This window comes from Scomber scombrus, chromosome 14 (assembly GCF_963691925.1).
Source record: "Scomber scombrus chromosome 14, fScoSco1.1, whole genome shotgun sequence".
Lineage (NCBI taxonomy): Eukaryota > Metazoa > Chordata > Actinopteri > Scombriformes > Scombridae > Scomber > Scomber scombrus.
This window is the reverse complement of record NC_084983.1, coordinates 6,130,238-6,152,810: the sequence shown is the minus strand read 5'-3', so window position 1 is coordinate 6,152,810 and position 22,573 is coordinate 6,130,238. Positions and strand designations below refer to the sequence as shown.

At 40.1% G+C, this 22,573-nt stretch overlaps 1 protein-coding gene across 2 annotated transcripts in view; it reads left to right on the top strand.

The window, feature by feature from the left end:
* The first annotated feature begins 5,438 nt into the window (after positions 1 to 5,438).
* Positions 5,439 to 22,573, top strand: part of cltca (clathrin, heavy chain a (Hc)) — a 32,494-nt gene continuing 15,359 nt past the window's right edge. Inside the window, exons 1-7 of one of the 2 annotated variants that reach the window (XM_062433794.1) lie at positions 5,439 to 5,728; positions 15,290 to 15,497; positions 15,933 to 15,935; positions 19,554 to 19,822; positions 19,999 to 20,160; positions 20,269 to 20,382; positions 20,680 to 20,853. In XM_062433794.1, the coding sequence (XP_062289778.1) occupies positions 5,687 to 5,728; positions 15,290 to 15,497; positions 15,933 to 15,935; positions 19,554 to 19,822; positions 19,999 to 20,160; positions 20,269 to 20,382; positions 20,680 to 20,853 (972 nt within the window). In that variant the 5' untranslated portion in view covers positions 5,439 to 5,686. Of the gene's footprint in view, positions 5,729 to 15,289; positions 15,498 to 15,932; positions 15,936 to 16,517; positions 19,823 to 19,998; positions 20,161 to 20,268; positions 20,383 to 20,679; positions 20,854 to 22,573 lie in introns of those variants that run through there. The other variant, XM_062433793.1, reaches the window with a different exon arrangement.

Genomic DNA, 22,573 nt, shown 5'->3' with positions numbered 1-22,573 from the left:
ACCATTAACAAGGACAGCACTCCAGACAAGTAATATGTATTTTGTGTGCATGTGCTGACATTCCTGATATATGGAATTTTTTAGCATGCAAACTTGGCAGCTATTCATACTCTAGAGTCTACAGGTCAATATATGAGTTGTATCAACCAAACATCATAAACTCCCCCTCCCACCACATGCACACACACGTGCACATGACATAACCTCTTACCTATTTTTGTGTCTCCCATGAACTTAGGTAGCCATGCGTTGAACATGTGTGTTTGAACATAACATTGTTATTTTGAGAGGTGATACTTGTAATACAATAAGAGTTCTTTATTATGTATTTTAATTGTTTCCATAGTTGTCCACCCAGCGCTGTCAGTGTGCACATGAGCGTGCATGTGCATAGGTCCTTGTGTGATAGAAAAATTGCAAAATGTGTCACTTACCTGTATTGATCTTCAGGTTATGAAAATGGATGATTGTAGTAAATGATTCATGTTGCAGTAAATTATTGACAGAGATTTTTTTTTAATTCACATTTCAGGTTATTGTGGATAACATTTAAACATGCACCTTTAACTGAAACATTTGGTCGTTAGATAATTGACACCACACAATTATCATGTATGAAGAGAAAAGATGATAGGGCGTGTGATTTGCTTGAGTACGTGGACGTTTTTGAACAAGGAGGTTGACCTTTTGAGGGCACAGCAGGCTGCAATTCAAGACAAACAAGATACACTAGTACAGAGTCAGATTAGAATCATCACTTTTGAAGCATGGCAAGCAGATGCAGTTAGGGAGGAACACATGGATTTCATCACAAAGCCATAAACACTGAGAAGCTTGCTGGCAAAGCGCAACCTTCAGCATATAAGAAGCTCAACAGGTGGAACAGCATCATGTAAGGATACTCAGAAATTGGTATTATTGGTATTATATTTATTAAGTAAATATCCCAGACTTCCCATGATGCACTGAACTCTTTTCTCCTCCTCCTCCTCTCCGTCTGTACACATGCCACTAAGTTATTGTGCTTTCTTTTCTCACAGGTTTCCATGAAAGGGTGCGGACCAGCTTGTTGCCATGGTCCTGCTTGACGCCCACGCCTGCTATTATTATTACTCATATATCTGTTATCATTATTGTCATGGCTCTCTCCCTCCCTCTTTCTTTCTCAACCCAACCAGTCAAGGCAGATGGCAGCCCACCTGGAGCCCAGTTCTGCTTGAGGTTTCTTTCCTGTTAAAGGGGACTTTTTTTTCTTGCTGCTGTTGCCAAGTGCTTCGCTTAATAGGGGAATGTTGGATCCCTGTGAATAAAAGAGTATGGCCCTGACCTGTTGTATGTAAAAATGAGCCCTGAGATAACTTGTGTTGTGATTTGGCGCTATTGACTTGATTTGAAGCATGACAATGCTGGGAGTTTGAATAAGACTCTTGTCTTCCCAAACAATATAATATTGTTTCTAAACCTTTCATTGTTTTTTTTTGTTTTTTGTACATTTTATTTCATGACTTGATATGGTATTTGTGCAAACATCATCCAATAAAGTACCTGAAATGTTCAATAAATCTGTATCTAGTTTCAGTCAGCAATGTCAGATAGTGTCCACTAGATGGCAACAAAATCCAAATTTAAAAAACCTTGTACTCAGTACAGTTCCAGCATTTTTGTTGAATTTACATATGATTTCAATTAAAAATGCTAAGCAAGTTGTTGTTTTTTTGTCAGTTGATCATATTGCAGTATTTGAGAAAATGTTAGTCACTTATAAGCTCTAAACAGCAGGTTTGCCCTCCCTACTGTAGTACCTCTATCCTGTCTTTGTAGTACACAGTGGTTTGCTATTTCTTACATATATTTAATTAACTAAAGTACAAAGACAGCATCAGGCCTAAACTTCGTCTTGATCTAAAATCAAAATTATTTGACTTCATTTGTCATTCTGTAGACTGGTACATTTGACCAGCATAAAGACAAACCAGTCTTACTCCGACTTGCAAGGAGCAAAGGCCCATGCACAGTCAATTAGTAACTTCACCTCTACTGTTGTTCAAAGGTTATGCCACAGTCTACTGCAAGCCATTGAATAGTACAGTATATGTTTAAATTAAATGAAAATATGGTGACTCAAGATGATTTGTCTGAGCATTTTTATTTGATCTTACCTTTAATTTAGCACTAGAGTTTAATGCAGAGCACATTTACAGACAAAATATTGTTACAGCTCTGGTATTACTGTCCTCATGTGACAATGAAAGAGGGAGCTGAGTGAACTTGAACCTGCTAATTCTGACGAGACTCACATGGTGTGTTATTGCCTTTAAATGCATCTGATGAAGATATTTATTTACCATAATAAAGCACTTCGGAGAGAAGTCAGAATTTATGTTTGTGTGATGATATTCTCATAATCTCTGACTTCTTAAAATGGATCAGGGAGGAAGGGGGGGGGGGTGAGAGAAAGAGAATAGCAGAGTGGGGGAGCACTACTGGATACTCTACGGGACTTTCCAATCTTGGTTCCGGTGTTACACCAAATTTGGTGACCTATCAGATTCTGTGACTTTCCCTGATATTTATACTCTTACCCTAACCAGCTCTCACTAACTTAACCATCACATAATCACACAATCTAATGGGTGTATAACCGGATTCAAGTGTCAGTCCCTCTCAATCCTCCCTCATGGGATCCTCCCAGCCGCAGGAAGAGCTCCCATCTGTGCCCAAATCCTTGCCAAAGCACTGGAGTGCACTAACGGTCAAAAATCTGTAAAGGAGACAGTTACCTTTTTGTAAGCTTCATCTCATTTGCTACACATTTCCCGGTCCAGGCGTGACTGCTCATCTGTCAGCCTCACTTTACTGTTCCCGGTGGTGCAGGGGATGAGCTATGGTAAATGAAGACGGAGACATCTTGTCGGAGGGGCTATAAGGACAGACAAGGTCAAAGGGTTCAGAGCTACCAGAGCTGCTCTTCATTTTGCACAGAGCCTGAGGCTAATCCCAGCCTCAGCGGGCCTGTGTGACATCCTTGCAGAGAGTCCGAAGGCCACTCTTTTATCGTGACACACATGGCTTCTCTGTGAGTGTCTGTGTCTGTGTTTCCTTTTGCCGGTGAATCCATGGCAACAGCAGCGTGAATGGTCTATTCAGGTCGGCCTCCACTACACCCGCTGCCCCTGAAACTATAGATCTGCAAACAAATTGCATAGTTGGTTTGGTCCACCCACATGATAGCTGTGTTATTATATTATACATGATTGCTATTTTTTAATCTATCTATTCTCAGGAAAAAAAGATAGCTATTATATGCTATTCTCTGTCATCACAGCAGTGATTTGTCTCCTCTTAAACGCTTTCATTCATGCTCTGGAGTACAAAACCAATGATTTGGTGTAGCTTTTTAGACATAGCAGCTTCTATTTTTGCATATTAATCAGGCAAATATGTAGCAGGTAAACAAAGGAGTATTAAACAAACTAAATAACATACAGAATTCTGTAGCCTGAATTGTGCTTGGTTGACATATGCAGAAATCCTTTCTTGACCATCTTTGTAAATTATATACCCTACCCCCTATACTTCCCCTTCCTTAACATTTGATTGTGAAATGTTTCTGTCTTTTCTTTCTTTTCTTTTTTTCGAGTGGCTTTCACCAGTGCATCCTTCTGGATGAGTCACAGTCCGGATACTGTCTAGCAGGACACTGATGCTCTTAGGAGATCAGCGGCAAATTTCAACACCATTTCAGGCTCAGTACATGTATGGTAAGAGTATATGTATGGTCTGGGTATAGAAATTAATATTATTGCCTGACAATCCACAATAAGATTACCTGTATGAACACTTGTCATTTGGAGGAGCTGGTATGAATGAATCCTATGGTATTATGATGTTGGAACTTCTCCATCAATGATTAAAGACAGATGCTGTGGACCTCTGGAATAAATTGTATATGCTGACACCAGATATACTTGTTTAAGTGATTTGTAAAATGTCTGCACTGTTTAGAGTAGATTTTCACTTTAAGAATACTTTGGGATTGACTTAATTCGACTAGTATTTGGTAGATATTAATACAATGAAAACATTGATACTCTGGTTTCCAGTTTTACTCTCTTATATCTCCCCCAACATTTATATAGGCAAATGACAATAATGGTCTCATATGAACACGGTTTGGACAAACTATGTATTAAATAAGGGCCTATAGTCTGAGTAAAATGTTCGGTGATCTTACATGCAATCCCCTGACGTTGCAATTGACCTAAACTCTTACTAATTTTCCTGAGACTGTGCACTCTATTCTGCAGAAGCCATATTATGCTGGTTCAGCAATGTGACATATCTGCTAAAGGGTTAGCTTGCTTTCCCAGCAGTCAGTTTTAGATTGAGCAACAAGCTTACTCCTGCCAGCGGAAATTGTGGATGCAAAAAAAAGGGAAATGATGACTTGGGTATACACTCCACCCAACAGATGTTGCATAATGCTGACAAAAACAAATGAATTCTGCTTACATACTTTGATGAAGATTTCATGATTTCATATGAATTATCATTTCTCAGATTGTCTAGACAAAATTATATTTGAGAACAGGTTGTTTCTTCTTTGGATAAGGAGAAGGATGGCTTAATTTTCATCATACTTAGCTTACTTTTGCCTGCAAGCTTTGAAATGGTGTCTGTTTATCTACACATGTCACAAGGACAGTTGTAATAAAAGCTGCCGTATAGATATACTTACATATACTGCTTGGAAACAGTTACATTCAAAAGGCTTGTCATTGACATTGACTGCATTGAGTGTCCAGATCATCAGTGTGGGTGAAAGTTCATTTATATAAAATAGACCATGCAAAATACACTGCATATTTGATAATAAAGAAAGAAAAGAATGAAAAGAAGGATAAGAAAAAGGTGAAAAAGCCTTTTTCTAAATAGAATAGTTTGTAGGCCTTTTTCAAGAGTTTAGGGTGACAATCAAATGAATGAATGACTTATGATCAGAAGACAGTGTTGAATGTGAAGCATATAACTGAAATACAAATAATCTTGAATAGATTATTGAGAAGATTGCAAGAAAAAAAAAGTTGAATTTCTGTCTTGAATTGAGAGTGATCTGATTGGCTGAGAGGAACAAGTGTACAATACGTAGGTCTGACGTTAATTTACAAAGACGAATGATGTGGCAAAAATCAAAGGGCGAAAGGAAAAAAAGTAGTTCCAGGTTTACATTTTGTTCGTATATATTTTTCTGTTGATGCCTAGTGTCACTGTCAAGTATTGCAATAACAATATTAAATCTTGTGAAAAGAGCAGTAAAATAGTGATTATACGCGGCTCAGTGTACTATTAAAGAAGTGTGACTCCATATTCATCCGCCTTGTTGAGTGCACTTCCATTTCCGGGATGTTTTCTCCGCTGACCAACCTCCACCGCCATTGCAGGTCCGGGGAGTCGGTGTAGTGGCAGTCAGTTGTTAGCCAGGGGGAAAGCCCGCAAGGAAACAGTCAAGGAACAAATTTAAAAGCATTATCACACCGACAGCACGCTTTAAAACTAGGTTTCGAGTGAATTCATTTGGATTTTAGATTAGTGACTCCCTGGCTGTCCGGCTCGGACCTGAGAGAAGAAGCCGTAGTTTGTTAGCATCAGAAGAAACCGGAGGAGAGTCTGAGAGAGAGGAACCGCCATGGCTCAGATCCTGCCTATTCGCTTTCAGGAGCACCTGCAGGTATGTGGTTGAATGAATGGTGGAATCGTTAGGTAAAGTTCTACGAGATTCCGCAATGGCGTCAAGAGACTCTCAACACAGAGTAAAAGATTTGGTAACAAAGCTAAGTTAGCAGTTGCGAGCTAGGCTAGCTAGCTAGCCTGGCAGGGTGGATGACGTTTATCTTAGTTAGCATCTAGCCGTCTTGCTAACACTCTTGACAAGCCACCCTTTTTCGTGATATGTCGTTAAATCTCAAAAGATAGAGCAAATATAAGGTACGATGTTACGTCATATTCAGAAACGCCGTCCGAGCTTGAGCCTTACGTAAGTTATAAAGCTTATATGCAACGTTATGAGAAAAAGTGTTGGTTTCTCGGAGTAAGGTTACAGACAGCTAACTATCAGCTACTGCAAATGTTCACTGTCAATGCCGCGATAAGGGTGATTGTTTGAACCACTATTCATTTAATAGGTGTTCAGTACCTCCCTTACAACACCTGTCATTGCATGGTAACGTGACACCAACGTAAAATGGGAAAAATATATTAGCTTTGACTGTTATAATGTATTCTTGTGCGTTGACATGCCCCAAAATATGCATCGTCCTATTACTTCAAAGGTGATTATCCGATCACAGGAGGATATCACGCTGGCTGGTTGTAGAAATGGTCATGTGATGTGTGTGTGTGTGTGTGTGTGTGTGTGTGTGTTGGCTTGTCATATCCATGTTGAATGACTGTGCCAAAGTTTTACTGAGGATCAAACATTTACTGATAATCAAAGTGGATTTCTCTTTCTGTTGTGTCTTGAGGCAAACCATCCCTTTGATATGGCATTAATACACTTGATATTACCCATCTTTGTGATATAATAATAAACAAACAGGTGTTTTCCATGATAGTGCTGCCCTGTCCCTGATTAAAATGGCCACACATTTACTATGACCCCAATAAATCTGCCAGCTGGTTCAGGTTAAGGAAGCAGAAACATTCATGCCCCTCCAAGCTTGTGGATTGAGTATGGAGTGCTGACTTTCAAGCTGTAATGAATAAATCATAATGACTTTTGGGTTTCAGTCAAGCTTCAAATGAGAAATGTGATCTGCCTACCTCTCGGCTCCAAGCAAATCAATTGTTTATTCAGACTTTTTATTTGTTTTAACCTGGCTTTAGGCCTTAATTTAGGCAATTTACCTGTGATCCAGACTGTTGTTAATGGTGCTCTTTTTCCCCTTAATTTAATTTCTGATAGGCTCTGTCTCTTCTTTGCGCATATAGGTTAAAATAGTGTTTTGACTGATCCGCAAAGAAAGGTCAGAGGTCAGGGCCAGTATCACTGGAGTCGATTGCGACTTTCAGTTCATTTTCCAGTAACAGCTCAGCTCAGTGGAAGTTTGAACCCAGGTCACCTGGTCTTATCGTTTTTTTCCTGCTATTCAGAAACTATTACCCTTGTGATCTAGTCAGAAAAGCCTGGTGTACTGGTCTTGTTCTGAGCAGGTGGATGCTGCAGATTTTTTTTTTTTTTCAGACAGTTGTTGGCTGTTGATGACGTTAAAATGAGACATGAATAGCAGTTCCTCAGAAATTCATTAAAGTAACAGTGCAGCACGTATTGCCATCATAGTTGTAATGTGACAGCAATTGACAAATAGTTCATGCGACAGCAGTTGATGAGTTAATATGTAGGCCTACCACAAGAGATTGAGAGATTGTATGGAGGCAGAGCTTTACAAAGCTCTGGAAATGTCTTTTGTGTGTGCAGTTACAAAGAAATGATTAAGGAATAATTTTGGACTCCTTTTGTTAAGTTCTCTTGTGGGAGTGAATATAGAGAACAATCCAGAAGTAGTGAATTACTGTTAATGCTGTTAAAGTAATATTGTATCTTCAACTGAAAGGAAATTGTCATGAAATCATGCCCTGACACTATTATCTCAGCAAAAAAATTATACTGGCAGCTTTTGAATTGAACTGTAAGATTTAATCCAAGAAACCAGTATATTTCACATGGAACTTCACAGTTTCTTTTCATTCATATATGTTGATATTTTTAACTTTTGCACTTTTTTTCACAAACATAAAGTAATTTATTGTATGGCTGTACAGTAGTTCTCGGTGATAAGAACTGACAGGCTGTGACTGAGGCATGCTTTCTGAGATTTGTGTCATTGGCACGTCACAAGGTCATTTTGTGTGACTGATCCACTCCCAAGGGGTCTCCAGCAACTATCACTAATGCATGGCCTGCATATGTTGTTTCATGCATGTTTCACAGCATGCATCACTTGAGCAGATCATGCAGAATATCGGAGCTGGATGATATGACCTAAAATCTATATCAGGATAAACTGCTGTATTGACTGCAGTAATGGTAAATGAGGGGTCTCTGTTGTGTTGGCTCATTTCTAACTATCCTGAGTACTTTGTCCATTAATCTTGTCGCCTGTCAGTTTGTCAGGTACAGTGAGATTCTGGCACCCAGGGAGCAGGAAGGAAGTTCTGACAGTTTATTGGTACAATAGAGTCACATGAGTGCAGAGAGATCAGCCTGACATCACAGCTCATGGTTTGTGCTTTAGTGCTGTTATGATTTTTCACAGCTATTACAAAATGCAGGCTCAGCAAAGCAGGTTCAGATACAACCGTTTTTTCTTGTTTCATTCAGCATTTCTGATGATTTCATATTTTTTAACACCCTCCCCCCAATGTTGCAACTCTGCAAACAGGATATTAAAACAGAGCCATTGTGGCATTATTCATCCTAACTACATGTTTAAAGTCATGCTTCAACAAAAACACTTTGAGATACTTAAAACCTCAAAACAACAAACAGATTGATGTGAATTAAAAACAGGGGCCTTATTATCACTGAACTGATTATAATCTTTTAGGCTTTAGTATTTCCTTGGGCCAATTAGAGGTGACACTGAGATTGTTTTGTGCTTTTCGTTTCAAGAAAATCTCTCATTTGCACATAGTCTTGTAACAAAGCTGCATTCCAGCTAGTTAGTGTACAGTCTGTCATGCTAGTATAAATTGTCTTGAGAGCTTCATATTAAACCAGAATCTTTCTTTAAATGAACAAGTGGTACAATCGTGATAAAACTCTCATTAAGAAATATTATAGGTCTCCACAAGTCTGTCACTGCATGTGGATGAACATTAAATATAGTCAAAATGTGAAAATGGATCCTGCTTTTATTAAAAGTAAACCTCACTGTTTTTTTAAAGGATGGATTTAGGTTTTTTTAATCTTGAGTAGAGCTAATTTACAGTCGTAATAAAAGCATTAACTTCAGTCTTCTTCGTGTCCCTCCCTCCCTCCTTCTCCCTTTGCAATAGTGTGTCCTCAGTCATCCGGTCAACTTGCATAGCTTGCATTTTTATATATCATCCATTTATATAGTGTAGTGTAGACTCCAGTTAAAGAACATTATTGCTCATGTGTTCTAGTAAAATCTTTTTTCACACAACATAGTTTATATGCTTAGTTTGTCATACACTCCACTTTGTGTACTTTTCCTGAGAGTAGAGAAAGGTATTTTATCAATACTGGTATCAGTACTGGAAGTTCTCATGGCTGTGTTGTACCAACACAAAGCCACAATATAAGTGCACAATTTTAATGAATACATCATCATGAGGAAAATAATTTCAACAGTCAGCAAAAGTAAAATATCTGAAGATGAATGAATGAATGAAGAGTGAGTGATGTTTAAACTCCAATAGCAGCACCTACTGCCCAGGAACTTATCTTTATGTTATGGTTCTGACCCATCAGGGACTGATATCAATCCATGACTGGTTCTGGATACCCATCTGTTCCTGGATGCTGGCTGACTGTAATCTTTAATAATGGCTCTCAATGTAATGAAAACATGTTGCCCATTCTTTGTTAACAAAGGCTTTTCCTTTCAAAATGTTATTTAGTATTCAGTGTTTGACAAGCAAAGCTCCTGCTGCACTGTTGGTGATTTGTGCGGGGGGTTACCAAATATTAAGCTTGTCAATGGTTTGTTGACTCAACACAGAATTTCACATACAAGTCCATAATGACATGTTGAGACACTGGTAATTTCCTTTCTGTATACATATGGATAGTTATGTAAGTGTACACAATAACATGTTATGTTTACAAAATATTTTATCGTTGGGTAAACCAATACCAATACAGCCACCAAGAAACTCTTTGTTAAATACGTCATATGGAGGTCACATTTTGGTCACCTTATTCCATTATTTATGGAAACCAGAATGCAAATATTAAGAACATAAACATGAGTGTAATTAGAAGTCATGTTCTTTCAAAAAAATGTTTGTGAGTCTCCTGAAAAACTCGGAAGAAGATGGCACTTGAAGTCTGTCAGTACCAACACTAAACACATATAATTGAGATTTATTTGCAGAAGTATTTGATTGTAATCTCTTCATGGCTCTCACTATTACATCTCCACTGTTTGCCCGGAGGGAAGGGCACTCTTTTATTGTGTCAAGCTCTTTTTAAATATCACTCTACGAGCTTTGCGTATTGCACTTTGAACCGTGCTAGTAACTGACCAGCTGATATCTCGTGACAGCCTGGTGAGGATATAGATCTGCTGAACACTTGACATTCTGCAGCTAAGATAAAGTGTGCATTTGGGACAAAAAGGAAACTGCAGTCCCAAAAACACCTCAGAAGAACTGGCCCGGAGTGGAGATGGATGGGCTCCAAAAAATGCATGCATTCCTTCCTCCTCCCCCCCCCTCCCTCCTCTCTCCTCTCTTTATCAGTAAAGGCACCCACTTGCTCCTCACCCCTGGGCTGGTCACATGTCCCTCACCAGTGTCACATGGTAGCGGAGGAGGCAGCACTGGGCAGGCCTGTTGTTTCAGTCCTGATAGACAATGGGTCCCTGGTTTCCTGTTGTGGAACACTGCAATGAAGTGCTGCAAGCCTCAGCACATTACATAGCACATCCTTCCCCGCTCTGCCTTGCACTACACATGTACTGGACACATATAAGGATTTTTTTTCCTGCTGAGCAAGATGCTGCTTTCCTTTTTGAAGGAAAGTGCACGAAGGTTAAATCAACAGATGGAACTCCACTGTCAGGAATAGTTAACATCTGCTTGCTGATTCCTAAAAATTCAGCAGCAACCATCAGCTTGACTTTATGGATTTTTAATGAAATTTTACCACACTTGACATAGGTTCCTTACGACTGTGACTCTCCACTGTGGATCACTTCAGACGAGCAAGAACATCCTCTCTAGGGTTGTTTGATGTATGAAATATTGGCATTAGGCAGGAGTTGCATCAAAATAATGTCATTGATTTTGGGACCCACTTGAAATGCATGCCAAATTTTTTGGAAATGATTGCAAGGAAGCTATGAAGGGTCCAAATGCTGAAGAAAAATACAAAGATATTCAGAAAATTTTACACCAAAACCACCTTCTTTTTTAAAAATGTGGGTTTACTAAGGTGGTACTGCAATTAAATTAAGATTATTCCTGACACTACAGTCCATTAAGATCTGTACTTTCCACTTAAATTAGATGTCAGTGAACTCCATGTGGGGATGATCATTGCACTTTCCCATTAGTTCTTATTTTCTGATAATGTGATGAGATTAGTTTGGACTTGTCAGCTGATATGTGTTGGTCGCTTTCTACAGTACCCTTGTTCACGGTGTGAATGCACGGTGCTGAAATAGCAGAGCGTCCTGCCTGTATTCAGCAGCTGTACAACTGATCTGTCCATCACAGAGTTTTTGAATGTTGTCATACACAAGTGTCAGCGAGGACACTTTTTTATCATACATTGTGGCAATAAAACATCTAATAAATTAGCAATAAACAGCACTCATTTCCTGACACTATTGATAAATGTACAGGCCACCTCATCAGCTGTCTTCCTCGCTCGACATTATCCTCAGAGGTTTCAGTAAGGCCCATGTTATTTTATTTATTCATATGACTTTTTTTTTTTATTCGCCTTGCATAGACACTAATTAGCGATATGCCCTACTGTAATGTCATGTCATTAAAGTCACAGGGAAGGGTTCGCCCTCTGAGAGTGATGAGGATGGAGCGGGGCAGGGAGGTGGAGTTAATGGTTTGTCAAGAGACTAATGATAGTAATGCATGATGTGAGAGGTGTAATCCTGATTCAGTGTGTCTCTTTCTGGCAATTTGTTGCTGGCCTAGTTTCCACACTAGCCACGTTCTTTCACTATCTATTAAGAAAACTTTTTAAACACATGCTTCTTTTAATCTTTTCACAATATCAAATCATGTTATCTTAGCAATTCCTTTCTAAACTGCTGACCCTTATTCTCCAGATTAGGTGGTTGAATATGCCTGAGTAAACTTGATGCACTCCCCCCCCCCCCCTTAGAGTTCTGTTTAGTCTCTCCTGTGCTCTTGTTCTGTTTGCTGTCACATTGCAGATATTTAGCTGTTAATGGATTCAAAGCTTGTGCTAACAGCTAAGCTAAAAGCAGCAGCACCAGGCCAGGGCAGGCCGGGCTTAATGACTGAATGATTTTCCATATTGGTTGTAGTTCCACTGGTTTGACCTGCTTTTACCCAAATTCCTGCTCATTGATGTCACAGTGGCGTTAGCCCACAGTAGCGTTTTTACTATAAGGTTTCCACAGCAAACCAGTCCGACAGACTAAACCGAGGCGCGGCCTGTCTCCCAGCAGCGCAACAGCTGTCTGTGTTTGTTACTCTTTATTCTGAGCGGCTGAGGTAACATATTCATTGCGATTAGGACACGCTGCTCTTTCCTGTTTTACAAATGCTTTTCATTGTGAATGAAAGGGCTTCCTGCTGGTCCCAGAATAGATGGCAGATGGCAGAGACACAGAAAGTGAAAGACGGGAGAGCACGTAAATCTGTCTAGAAAACTATTGTGTAATAACAGAGGATAACCCACCTCCTCTATAGCAGACCAGAATCTGGTTTACACAGATTAGACAGATGATGAAAAAGAGTCAGTTAATTCACAGCCTCAGATCTTAGCATGGGAGTGTCCTTTTGATTTCAATCTATGTTCAGCAAGTCCATTTCAAGGGAGATGGCTTTTATAATGTTATGATGAAGGAAACTGCTGCTAGTTATTACTGAGGACAAATGTATTCAGGCTCTAAAGTATATTTCCATTTGTCTGCTGCTTGATTAAATGTAGCCTTAGTAAACAATGCTTCTGTACTGGACAATGACGGCGATAAGAGACGGAAAAGCTACAGTGACGGTGCTGTATGATGTCACCCTTTATAGTAATAAAAAAAACACGTAACACTGGCAGAAGCTTGCTTCAGACCAGTTTTCACTTGTTTCCTCATCGCTGGTAGTAACCCTTTTTTTTCTGTGAGGTCCTTTTATCACAATGTCATTGAGAGGGAACCAGGTTATACACTGGTGAAGAATGTGGGTGGGGCTGGGGGGAAGGGTGTGTTCTGTCATTGATAAAAGGTGTTCTCATTTCGTTGAGCAATTCCTGGAACTGTGGTTTGTGTTTGCTGATTAGGAACCAACCAAGGCGAACCAGAAAAGGACCACATTTACTGTTGCCTTTTTATCATTAGTAAGCCTTGAAATGAGCACCCGTGACTAAATATGGGTAAATTGTGGCTGTAGCTGTTCAGCCTAGCAGGCGTTCTTATCAAGGATGCCATTTGTGGTCACTAAACTACCCTTGAAATTTTACCTTTTGAATTAGGAGACCACAAATTTTGAAGCAGCTAATGTATTTGGTCAAGTAGAGCAGTTATTAATACTATCATCTGCTATAAGAGCACAGATCATTATAATGTCAGTTTAATATTTGTATGCCAGTCAGCCAAGTAGTCTTTATTTTTTCATTTGTGTTATTTTATCATTAGTTGATGACCCATGACCATGAGTAAACATAAGTGCAGCCGTGTACTGAAGAAAGATTTTGCCACAGTTGATATTTGAGCCACTGCAGTTGTGCACAACTGTGCTGTTGCACTTTTCTTGGCATTAAACTATATCCTCACCATAAATTGTATTTCCATAGGTTTATTTCTTTTGTAAATCCATTTTTGACATATCAAAGTAGGGGGATGTCTCAGTGTGCAGAAATAACATTTTTGAAATCAGTAACACACTTTTTTTCTGTGGCATATGAAAGTTATGTCACAATCAAGGTGCAAATAATTGACCACATATAAGATTTATCTATACAGCCATTGTTTAATCTGGGAATAGCAGTCCAAATACCTTCAGGTAATTTTATCACATTCACACAACTGTGGCACATGTTACTATGAGGTTGCAACAGCAGGGGAAGTTGCGACAGCGAAACATGGCTTATGGGAAATTATTTTGGTAGTTTCATTTCCTCCGGTCCTCAGTGTTTGTGTAATGATTGCATTTGTCATGTATGTGGCATGCAGTGGTTTCATATAAGTTGAAACCATGATCCTCAGGCCTGTGTACCAGAGTCTTGAGACTCCTGCACAGAGTTGTTTTGGCAGTCATCTGGCGTGTCCGCCCTCAGTAGGTGCTGCTGCGTCAGGGTTTGTTTGAGGCAGGCTGTTCTGAGCTTTGGCAGTAAGCTGGGCTGCAGAGCTCACTGGTGTTATGTGCTGCGAAACGGTTCACCCCTAGCCTTAAGCTTCTGTTTTGATGCAGGTTACATTTCACTTAATAACAGTGTTGCACACTGTTATGAGACTGTCTTTTGTCATTCCGGCAGCAACAGTGCATGGTAACCAGGGTAACCCACATCTATGAGGTAACTTAATCAGACTACCTTTGCTAAGCTGGCTAGCATACATCCCTGAGCATGCTATCAGCTAAGTGGTGCTTTGCCAAAATGTTCAAGGTGAGACTCACGTGTTTCGCATGTCAGAGCAAGTGGATTAATAAACTATTCTGACAGTAATTGTTTTGGTCATGGAGGACACTAAACTGAGGAATGTCTCGTACTGAAGCGAACACCCTGTACAGAACAGTTCGGGATGAATACATGTACCGTTACACCCCAAGTGATAAGTTGTCAGTAGTCAGACAGCAGTGAGAATTGAGTGTTGTGTAATGCAGTTGTAGTTTCCTCTTTGGCCCACGTTTTGTAAAACTTGGCGTGTAAGTAGCTCTCCACCCAGCGCAGCTTAAAACCGTTATGACCAGTCCAAAGAGCTGCTGCTCAGTGTCAGGCGTGATGACCTCATTGGTTGGCTGCAGTAGTGCGGCGCAGCTGAGCAGAGAGTCAAAGCCTTCTTCTTATTCGACACTATTGTGTGTTGTTTGGCCAGCACCAGGCATTTTAATTAATTGTGACTGTTCAAAATCATTAACTGTTCAAATGTTTACATGGTAACCGGGGCGCTCGAACCCCCTGACACTCACCGCAACACCTGAAAGTCACTTTCTTTTACAAGTATGTTTATTTCTTCCACATCATTTTGCTACATGTTTACCCCAAACTGAAATAAAGTACAACTACCTCTTCTTAAATGCCTACCTGAAGATTGATTGATATATCTTATTTAACTGTTGCTATTTGCAGCCCATTGCTGTTCAACCTAACATGTCCCTCTGCCTTTTCCTACTCTCTTAGCTCCAAAACTTGGGGATCAATCCGGCCAACATAGGCTTCAGCACCCTAACTATGGAGTCGGATAAGTTCATCTGCATCCGGGAGAAGGTCGGCGAGCAGACTCAGGTGGTGATCATCGACATGGCCGACCCCAATACACCGATCCGCAGGCCCATCTCAGCCGACAGCGCCATCATGAATCCAGCCAGCAAAGTCATTGCACTTAAAGGTATGGCAGTGTATTTAACATTACAAAGACCACATTTGTCTATATCAGTGTAGGAATCACCCAGAGAGAAAAGAAGCTGCTTCGACAGGTTGTAAGAACACATTATAGTACTGCAGCATTCAGCTTTGACATGTTTGTTCAATATAGCAGCATTATCCATTTTAATAATTACAACTATTTATAAATAATTTTCATCTATTTATGTCCATACACATCCAGCTACTTTAGTTTTCCGCTGTGAAGTAGTTTTGATCGGCCAACATGTATATTTTTTCCAAACATTTGTCCTGTAAATATTCAAAAATAGCATATTTTTATTCTTTTTGTCCAGCATCCATGATTGCTTTGACTTTTTTGTTGTTTTTGTTTTTGTCTTTTCTATGTTCTTTTTTTTGTTTTTTTTGTTTTCTTTACTGCTTTCTTATGTGTTTGCAGACGGTGAGTTGAAATTTAACTACTTCATTGTGAAAGTAAAATCCTGTTTTCAAGACAGATCCAAAATGATCCCATTCACTATTGCCCTGTTACATAAACACATGGAGCATAGTGACTGTTTTGATCAAGCCTGACATGACCGTATCTACTATTGGGCACTTTTAAACTTAAGTTTTGTTACAATTCTCTTAAAGCCTGAAACTTAATGGCCTTACTTTTAATATTTCATATATTTGAACTTATCCATGTCTAGGCCATTGAAAATATTTCTTCATAAACAGGATTTAGCTTTCACACCCTTTATAGCTTGCTGGCATTCCATCATTTTTTATTATATGTACAAGTGATTTAGAAGCTGTTTTTACATGTGGTAATACTGTGGGGTATACAATTATTTCATTTTAATTCACATCGTCTCAGTTTCCATTTGAAATCCATGTCTTCTCCCATCTGTGTGAAGCTGTAATTACCCAAACCTCACATGTTTCCCAGCTGTTTTTTGTGGGGTGTTTTGTTAATTCAGGGTTTTCTGTACCAAGGTGTGAATCAGCGTTTGATCCAACTATCAGAGAGTGTAGACTGAATGTGCTGACTTGCAGCCTGTGTAGGAAGTCTGATAGTATCTGATAGCAGCATTGATTTGATTACGCGTGTGCCTGATGAGTCTTTCTTCTGTCATAAGTAGTAACAGATGAGTAATGAAATGGCTCAAGAAGACACTCTGGATAATAACCTGTGAAGGGTGTACAAATGAGAATTGAAAGTGTAGATTTGATTGCTGTTAAGAGTTAAGGAGCACTTGTTTTCCAGTAGCAACAGCAGCCATGTGTGTTTGGCTGTGTCTGTTCAGCTCTTGTGCTTGTCCCTATCCAACTATTAGAATAACATTTTATGAGCCAAGCAGCTTGTGTCCAAGGATTGTTGGCTACGCTATCTCCCAGTGGTTAAAGTTTTACGCAATGAAATAGGTCCTTTAGTTTTCCTTGTAAGCTATTATTTTGATCACTTAAAGGAGCAGTTTGTAGAAATTTGTGGCAAGCATGTAGGACAACCTACAGCGGCTGCGAAACTCATGAAAAACATGAAAGGCCCTCTCTAGAGCCAGTGTGTGGCTTGTCCATTTTGGGCTATTGTAAAATTGGATGGTGCAACAAGGTGGGCTCAGTGGAAGAGGACCCGCTCCTTCTGTAGATATAAAGCACTCAGTCTAAGGTGATTATACACTGTGGCTTTAATATATTATATTCCATTTCTGCCAAGTATCTTATGCTGTATGCCACTAAATTCTCCACACTGCACCTTTAAAATGATCCACAGAGCATGAACATAGAACATGACCAAACAGTTTACCCCACTTCATTTTACTTATATAATTGTGTTAACCAGGTTTGATTATACTGGTGTCAATCAGTTCATATTAATGTTTCACAATGAGGAATGAGGAGGTGATAATGGGTAGAATGTCATTTCTGTTGTGTTGATGCTGCCGTGGTTAATGCTAGAAGGACATGGCCCTAAACCTATTTTAAATGCACTCAACATTTCTTTGCTGAGGTCATGGTACAATGTACAGTTGTAAACAGTGCACTGAACTTTGATAGATCTCCGCAGGCATGTGACATAGAGACCTGAGTAGGAGTGAGCATTATAGTATATCGCTGCACATTATGCTGCCTGTCACAAAGTTAACACATAAGGGTTTGTTCCCAGTTTATACCAGTTATTAAGAATGAAAAATACCCAGATCTTTGAAAAAGAAGCAGATTGGTTTAAAGTGACTTTCACCCTGATTTCATTACTCAGCATATCCAAAAGTTTTTGGGCTGCTAGAAGACACTGATTACTGTAGTTGAGTCCTACACATACAATAGCATCAAAGTAAAGCACATTCCTCATCAGCCACCACTCACAGGAGTCGTGTAAAAAAGTGGACGATGTATGTGATGACGTTAAAATGAACCTCATCAGTGTCTGTAAAGCTCCAGATCCACATTGGCTCAAGTTGTGTAGTACCTGTGTGTTCCTTAGGGTCAGTGTAGACCCTTCCTCACTCCCCCTCCTCACCCCCTCCCTCCACCCCCACTGTCTTTTCCTGCTCAGTCTACCATAATGATGCTTCTCAGCCGACCTCGTCATGTGACTCAGTATTGAGCCTTAACCGTCTCATGTAACCACGTCTGAAGGATGGACACAATGCGCACACACACACCTCCCAACAGCTGATCATGATTCAATTAAAAAAAAAGAAAAAAGAAATCCCTTTTGCTTGCTCTTTGAAATTTGGCTGCTGCTGCAAGTGGTCAATTCGCCACCACACTGCTTACTGTACTCTGATCCCATGGCTTAGTGATGAATGATCTTGACGGTTGTGCTAACGCATTGGTCTTTGCTTTTTTTTTCTTTTTTTTTCTCACTCTGTTGATGAGTACTGAATAATGAGCAAACAAGGGAGTCACACTGCTTCTTAATAAAAGCTTTAGCTCACTAAATTAACCTTAACTAATAAAAAACAAAAATGCAGGTGAGTGAACCGATTCTAAAAACATCAAATCTCTGGTGTGTTATCCAGACGTGTCAAAAAACATACATAACTTCTAATGTAGATAATCAACCATAATCATTATTGGAGACTTTTCCTGCAACTCTTGTCTCAACGTCCCTTTTATGGCTTATAATGTATCCCTCTCCCTTAATTATGACGCTCCGTCTCTGTTTGACTGTCCTATTCCACTGTTATATTGACTCAGATGCAGATGTGTTTGCCTTTTTTGTGAGTTGTTTGTTTTCCTTGTTTCTCCCCTTCTGTCTGCTTTGTTTCTGTCTATGAAGGCTGTTCGTTTGATGGGGTGGGCCACGTAGTCGGACATAACAATACAATACACAGTACACATACTGATTACATTTCATAAACATCTTGTTAGAGTTTTGTTCAAATTAGTGAAATACTGTGTTTATTAGTCCGTATTGTATAAATTTTACTTCATACTGATCATTGCTAAGAGTGCTAACGAATAAGGTATAGTATGCATGTGTTCAATCATCCACATTCACAGACCACAAAAAGCACTCGTGATTTTGTCTCTCAGTTTTGCTCACTGTGTTAAGTTAATGCACATTGAGAGTAACTTCCCTACTTACTCCTAATTTATTCATTTACCTATAATTGCACATGCACCTGGCATTAGGTGACTCTGAAGTTATGTGTTCTTATTGGACTGTCAATTCATAAAAGATTACATAATAGTTACAATAGGATAATGTACTTGGCTAGAAGTGCACATAATCAACACATTGACGCCGTTGTCTAGCTTCTCATGTGGCTGAAATTTAATTCACTTGTTCTATTTGTTGTCTATGCTTGTTGTCTCACTACACTTCAAATATGACACGATTTCCGACTACAGCATGTGCGGCATCCCCTATCTATCAGTCATGGCGTCCTTGCCTGATGACCTCTGTGCCATGACTACCAATATTTCAAATTTGAATCTCCCTTTCCTATTACAAATTTGGTGTTTCTTTTTCCTACGAATGAATGATTGGGTGTTTGCAGACTCGCAGTTTGTCAGTAACTATAACAGGCTTCTTGGGGCCCGGCTCCTGCCCTCTTTCCCACTCTAGCCGCCAAAACTCTTCAGATCTTCAACATTGAGATGAAGAGCAAGATGAAGGCACACACCATGACGGACGATGTTACCTTCTGGAAGTGGATCTCCCTCAACACAGTTGCCCTTGTGACTGACAATGCCGTCTACCACTGGAGCATGGAGGGTGACTCTCAGCCCGTGAAAGTCTTCGACCGCCACTCCAGCCTGGCAGGCTGCCAGATTATCAACTACCGCACTGACGCCAAGCAGAAATGGCTCCTGCTCATCGGTATCTCAGCCCAGGTAAGTTTCTACTAATGTTTTCCTGTGTTAGAACCAAAGTACTGAGTTCAGTGGTGTACAGTTGTAACATCAAAAACATGTTTGCATAGTAACCATTCATTCAAACAGTAGTTTTAATCTAAAGCACAAGTCTGTTCCATATATACTTACGTGTATTATTTTGTGCCTTTTTTCAGCAAAATCGGGTGGTGGGAGCCATGCAGCTGTACTCTGTTGACAGAAAGGTTTCTCAGCCCATCGAAGGCCATGCCGCCAGCTTTGCCCAGTTCAAGATGGAGGGAAACACAGAGGAATCGACTCTGTTCTGCTTTGCTGTCAGAGGCCAGGCTGGAGGAAAGGTGACTGATGTTAATAAAAATATAAGGGGTTTTAATGCAGTTGGCATTATCCCAGAAAAAATGTTTGTGACCTTTCTCACTAATGTATATCTATTTCATTTGATCCAGTTGCACATCATTGAAGTGGGGACCCCACCAACTGGCAACCAGCCATTTCCAAAGAAAGCAGTGGACGTTTTCTTCCCTCCAGAAGCTCAGAACGACTTCCCTGTGGCCATGCAGGTGAGCAGCATAATTCCATAACTGACCACCTAAGGAAAAGTGAAATCAGTAGCCTGATTGAGTGCCATAAAATCGACACTACACATGTATATTGCACACACTATAAGGTATCTTTACTGGTTGAAAGAAAGTGTTTGCAAGATTACACTGACCTCACTGTGAATCAGTGGCTTTAGAGACAACACTGTGTTCATCTACTTTGACCTATAGCTCCAAGACTTAATGACATTTCTGTTATTATTCATTGTTTCTACATTTGTCTCAACATGCGCTATGTTTCATCTTTGTTTTTGACAGATAAGCTCCAAGCAGGATGTGGTTTTCCTTATTACCAAATATGGTTACATCCACCTTTATGACTTGGAGACAGGCACATGCATCTACATGAACCGCATCAGTGGAGAGACCATCTTTGTCACCGCTCCACATGAGGCCACCTCCGGCATTATCGGCGTCAACAGGAAGGGACAGGTAAGAATGTCAGCTGGGAAATGATGGTCAAAGTAGAATTTTGATCTATAACAGCCAGTAAAATATAATACCCTTTGAGGTAAATATTAAGTTAGATACTTCAGCTGCATCCCAAAAAACAGTTATTCTTCATCACCTAAATCGCAGAGCCTCTTCCTTATTATTTACCCCTTAACGTTTCCGCAATCACACGTCCAGCAAATCCGACACAGGTGAATGAATATGAATGAGCACATCAGACATCAGTCGTCACATTGGGTAATAACAGCAGCAAGCCCACGTTCGTCTGTCGTCATCAGGCAAGCTCAGACTTTGCCAGGAGGTATTATAAATAATCCAAGGTGTAGCGTTTCAGACAGAGAGGGGAGAGGATGGTGTCTTACTGCTTTTGTAAAGCTGAACCAGAGAGGAGAACTGGATCCAGCCAGCTGATGAATAATCTTCCAGCCAGGCCACACACCACATGAATAATTGAATGAAGAGAGGAAAGCTGATCTGAGGCAATGACAGATCATGCTGTATGCCAGAGCAGCGTAGTGCCTCTGGTTGTGTGCGTGTCTGTGTGTGTGTGTACACACCTCACATGCACACAAACACATACACAGAGGCAGTGATCTGGGAGATAATAGGTCGCTGTCTAGGCCTCGATGTCCCGCCAGTGGAGGGGGTCAGTTAGCAACAATATTGGTAACCTGACCCTAAGTAAAACACTACTACAATACTTTTCAATACTTTAATATAACCCGCTACAGTCAGCAAGCAACGTGACTCACATAAACATAGCTAACCAAATGATTGGACGTTTATTGTCTGTATTTCTTCCTGAGTCACAACAGTGAGGAATGCATCAGAAAGGCCTCGCTATGTGGCTGTGTGCTGTTGCTGAAAAGGTTCAGGATTATATAATGGGAGTTTGAAATTGGTTTCGAATATTAGTGTATTACAATACTTGGGTTATGGTTATTAATAGGCAAACACACATAAATGAAAGTCTATTATTATTATCCTATGTGTGGAGTTCGTTAGAAAAAAAGTTAAGAGAGATGAATGGTGGTTAACCACAGGGGAGTGCTATCTTATCACCGTGGTGAGAATAAAGTCAATATTATCACTGCTCTCCTCGAAGGTAAGGTGCTTAGATCGTGTCTCCTGCTAACGCCTTCCTTTTTTTCCGACCCACATTCCACGAAGACCCACCCTGCTCTGCCTCTGATTGGATAGTACGTGTGGCCTTTGTTGGTTAGGTTTAGGCATGAGCAGTCAGATGGTTATGGGTAAAAATATCAGAGGCAGAGTAGGGGTGGAATTACGCCTGCCAAACACACAATTTGAATTATTTTTATGAGTATCAACTTGTACATTCTATTTCAATGTCTCAAGTATTACTGTTTCCACACTTCCTGAACTAGTCCTCTGTCGATGTCAGCAGATTTCTTATTGGGAGCTGTGGACTCAGCAATGACCTTGTGTGTTTGAGTCTCAGCGTTAGGATCTCTGATGCTGTGACTCATACCCAGGTAGTGTTTATGTGCTAGACCTGGCCTGGCTTTGACATGCAATAATGATAGCTGCAGCAAAAGGGCTGCACCCTAACCAGGGCAGAACAGAAGAGGAAAAGGAGTGAGAGAAAGCAACAGAGTTAGAGGGGGGGGAAAGGGCCCACCAACCATCAGCACATGATTTGAAGTGGGAGGCGCAGGCTGGTGCTCTCAATCCTCTT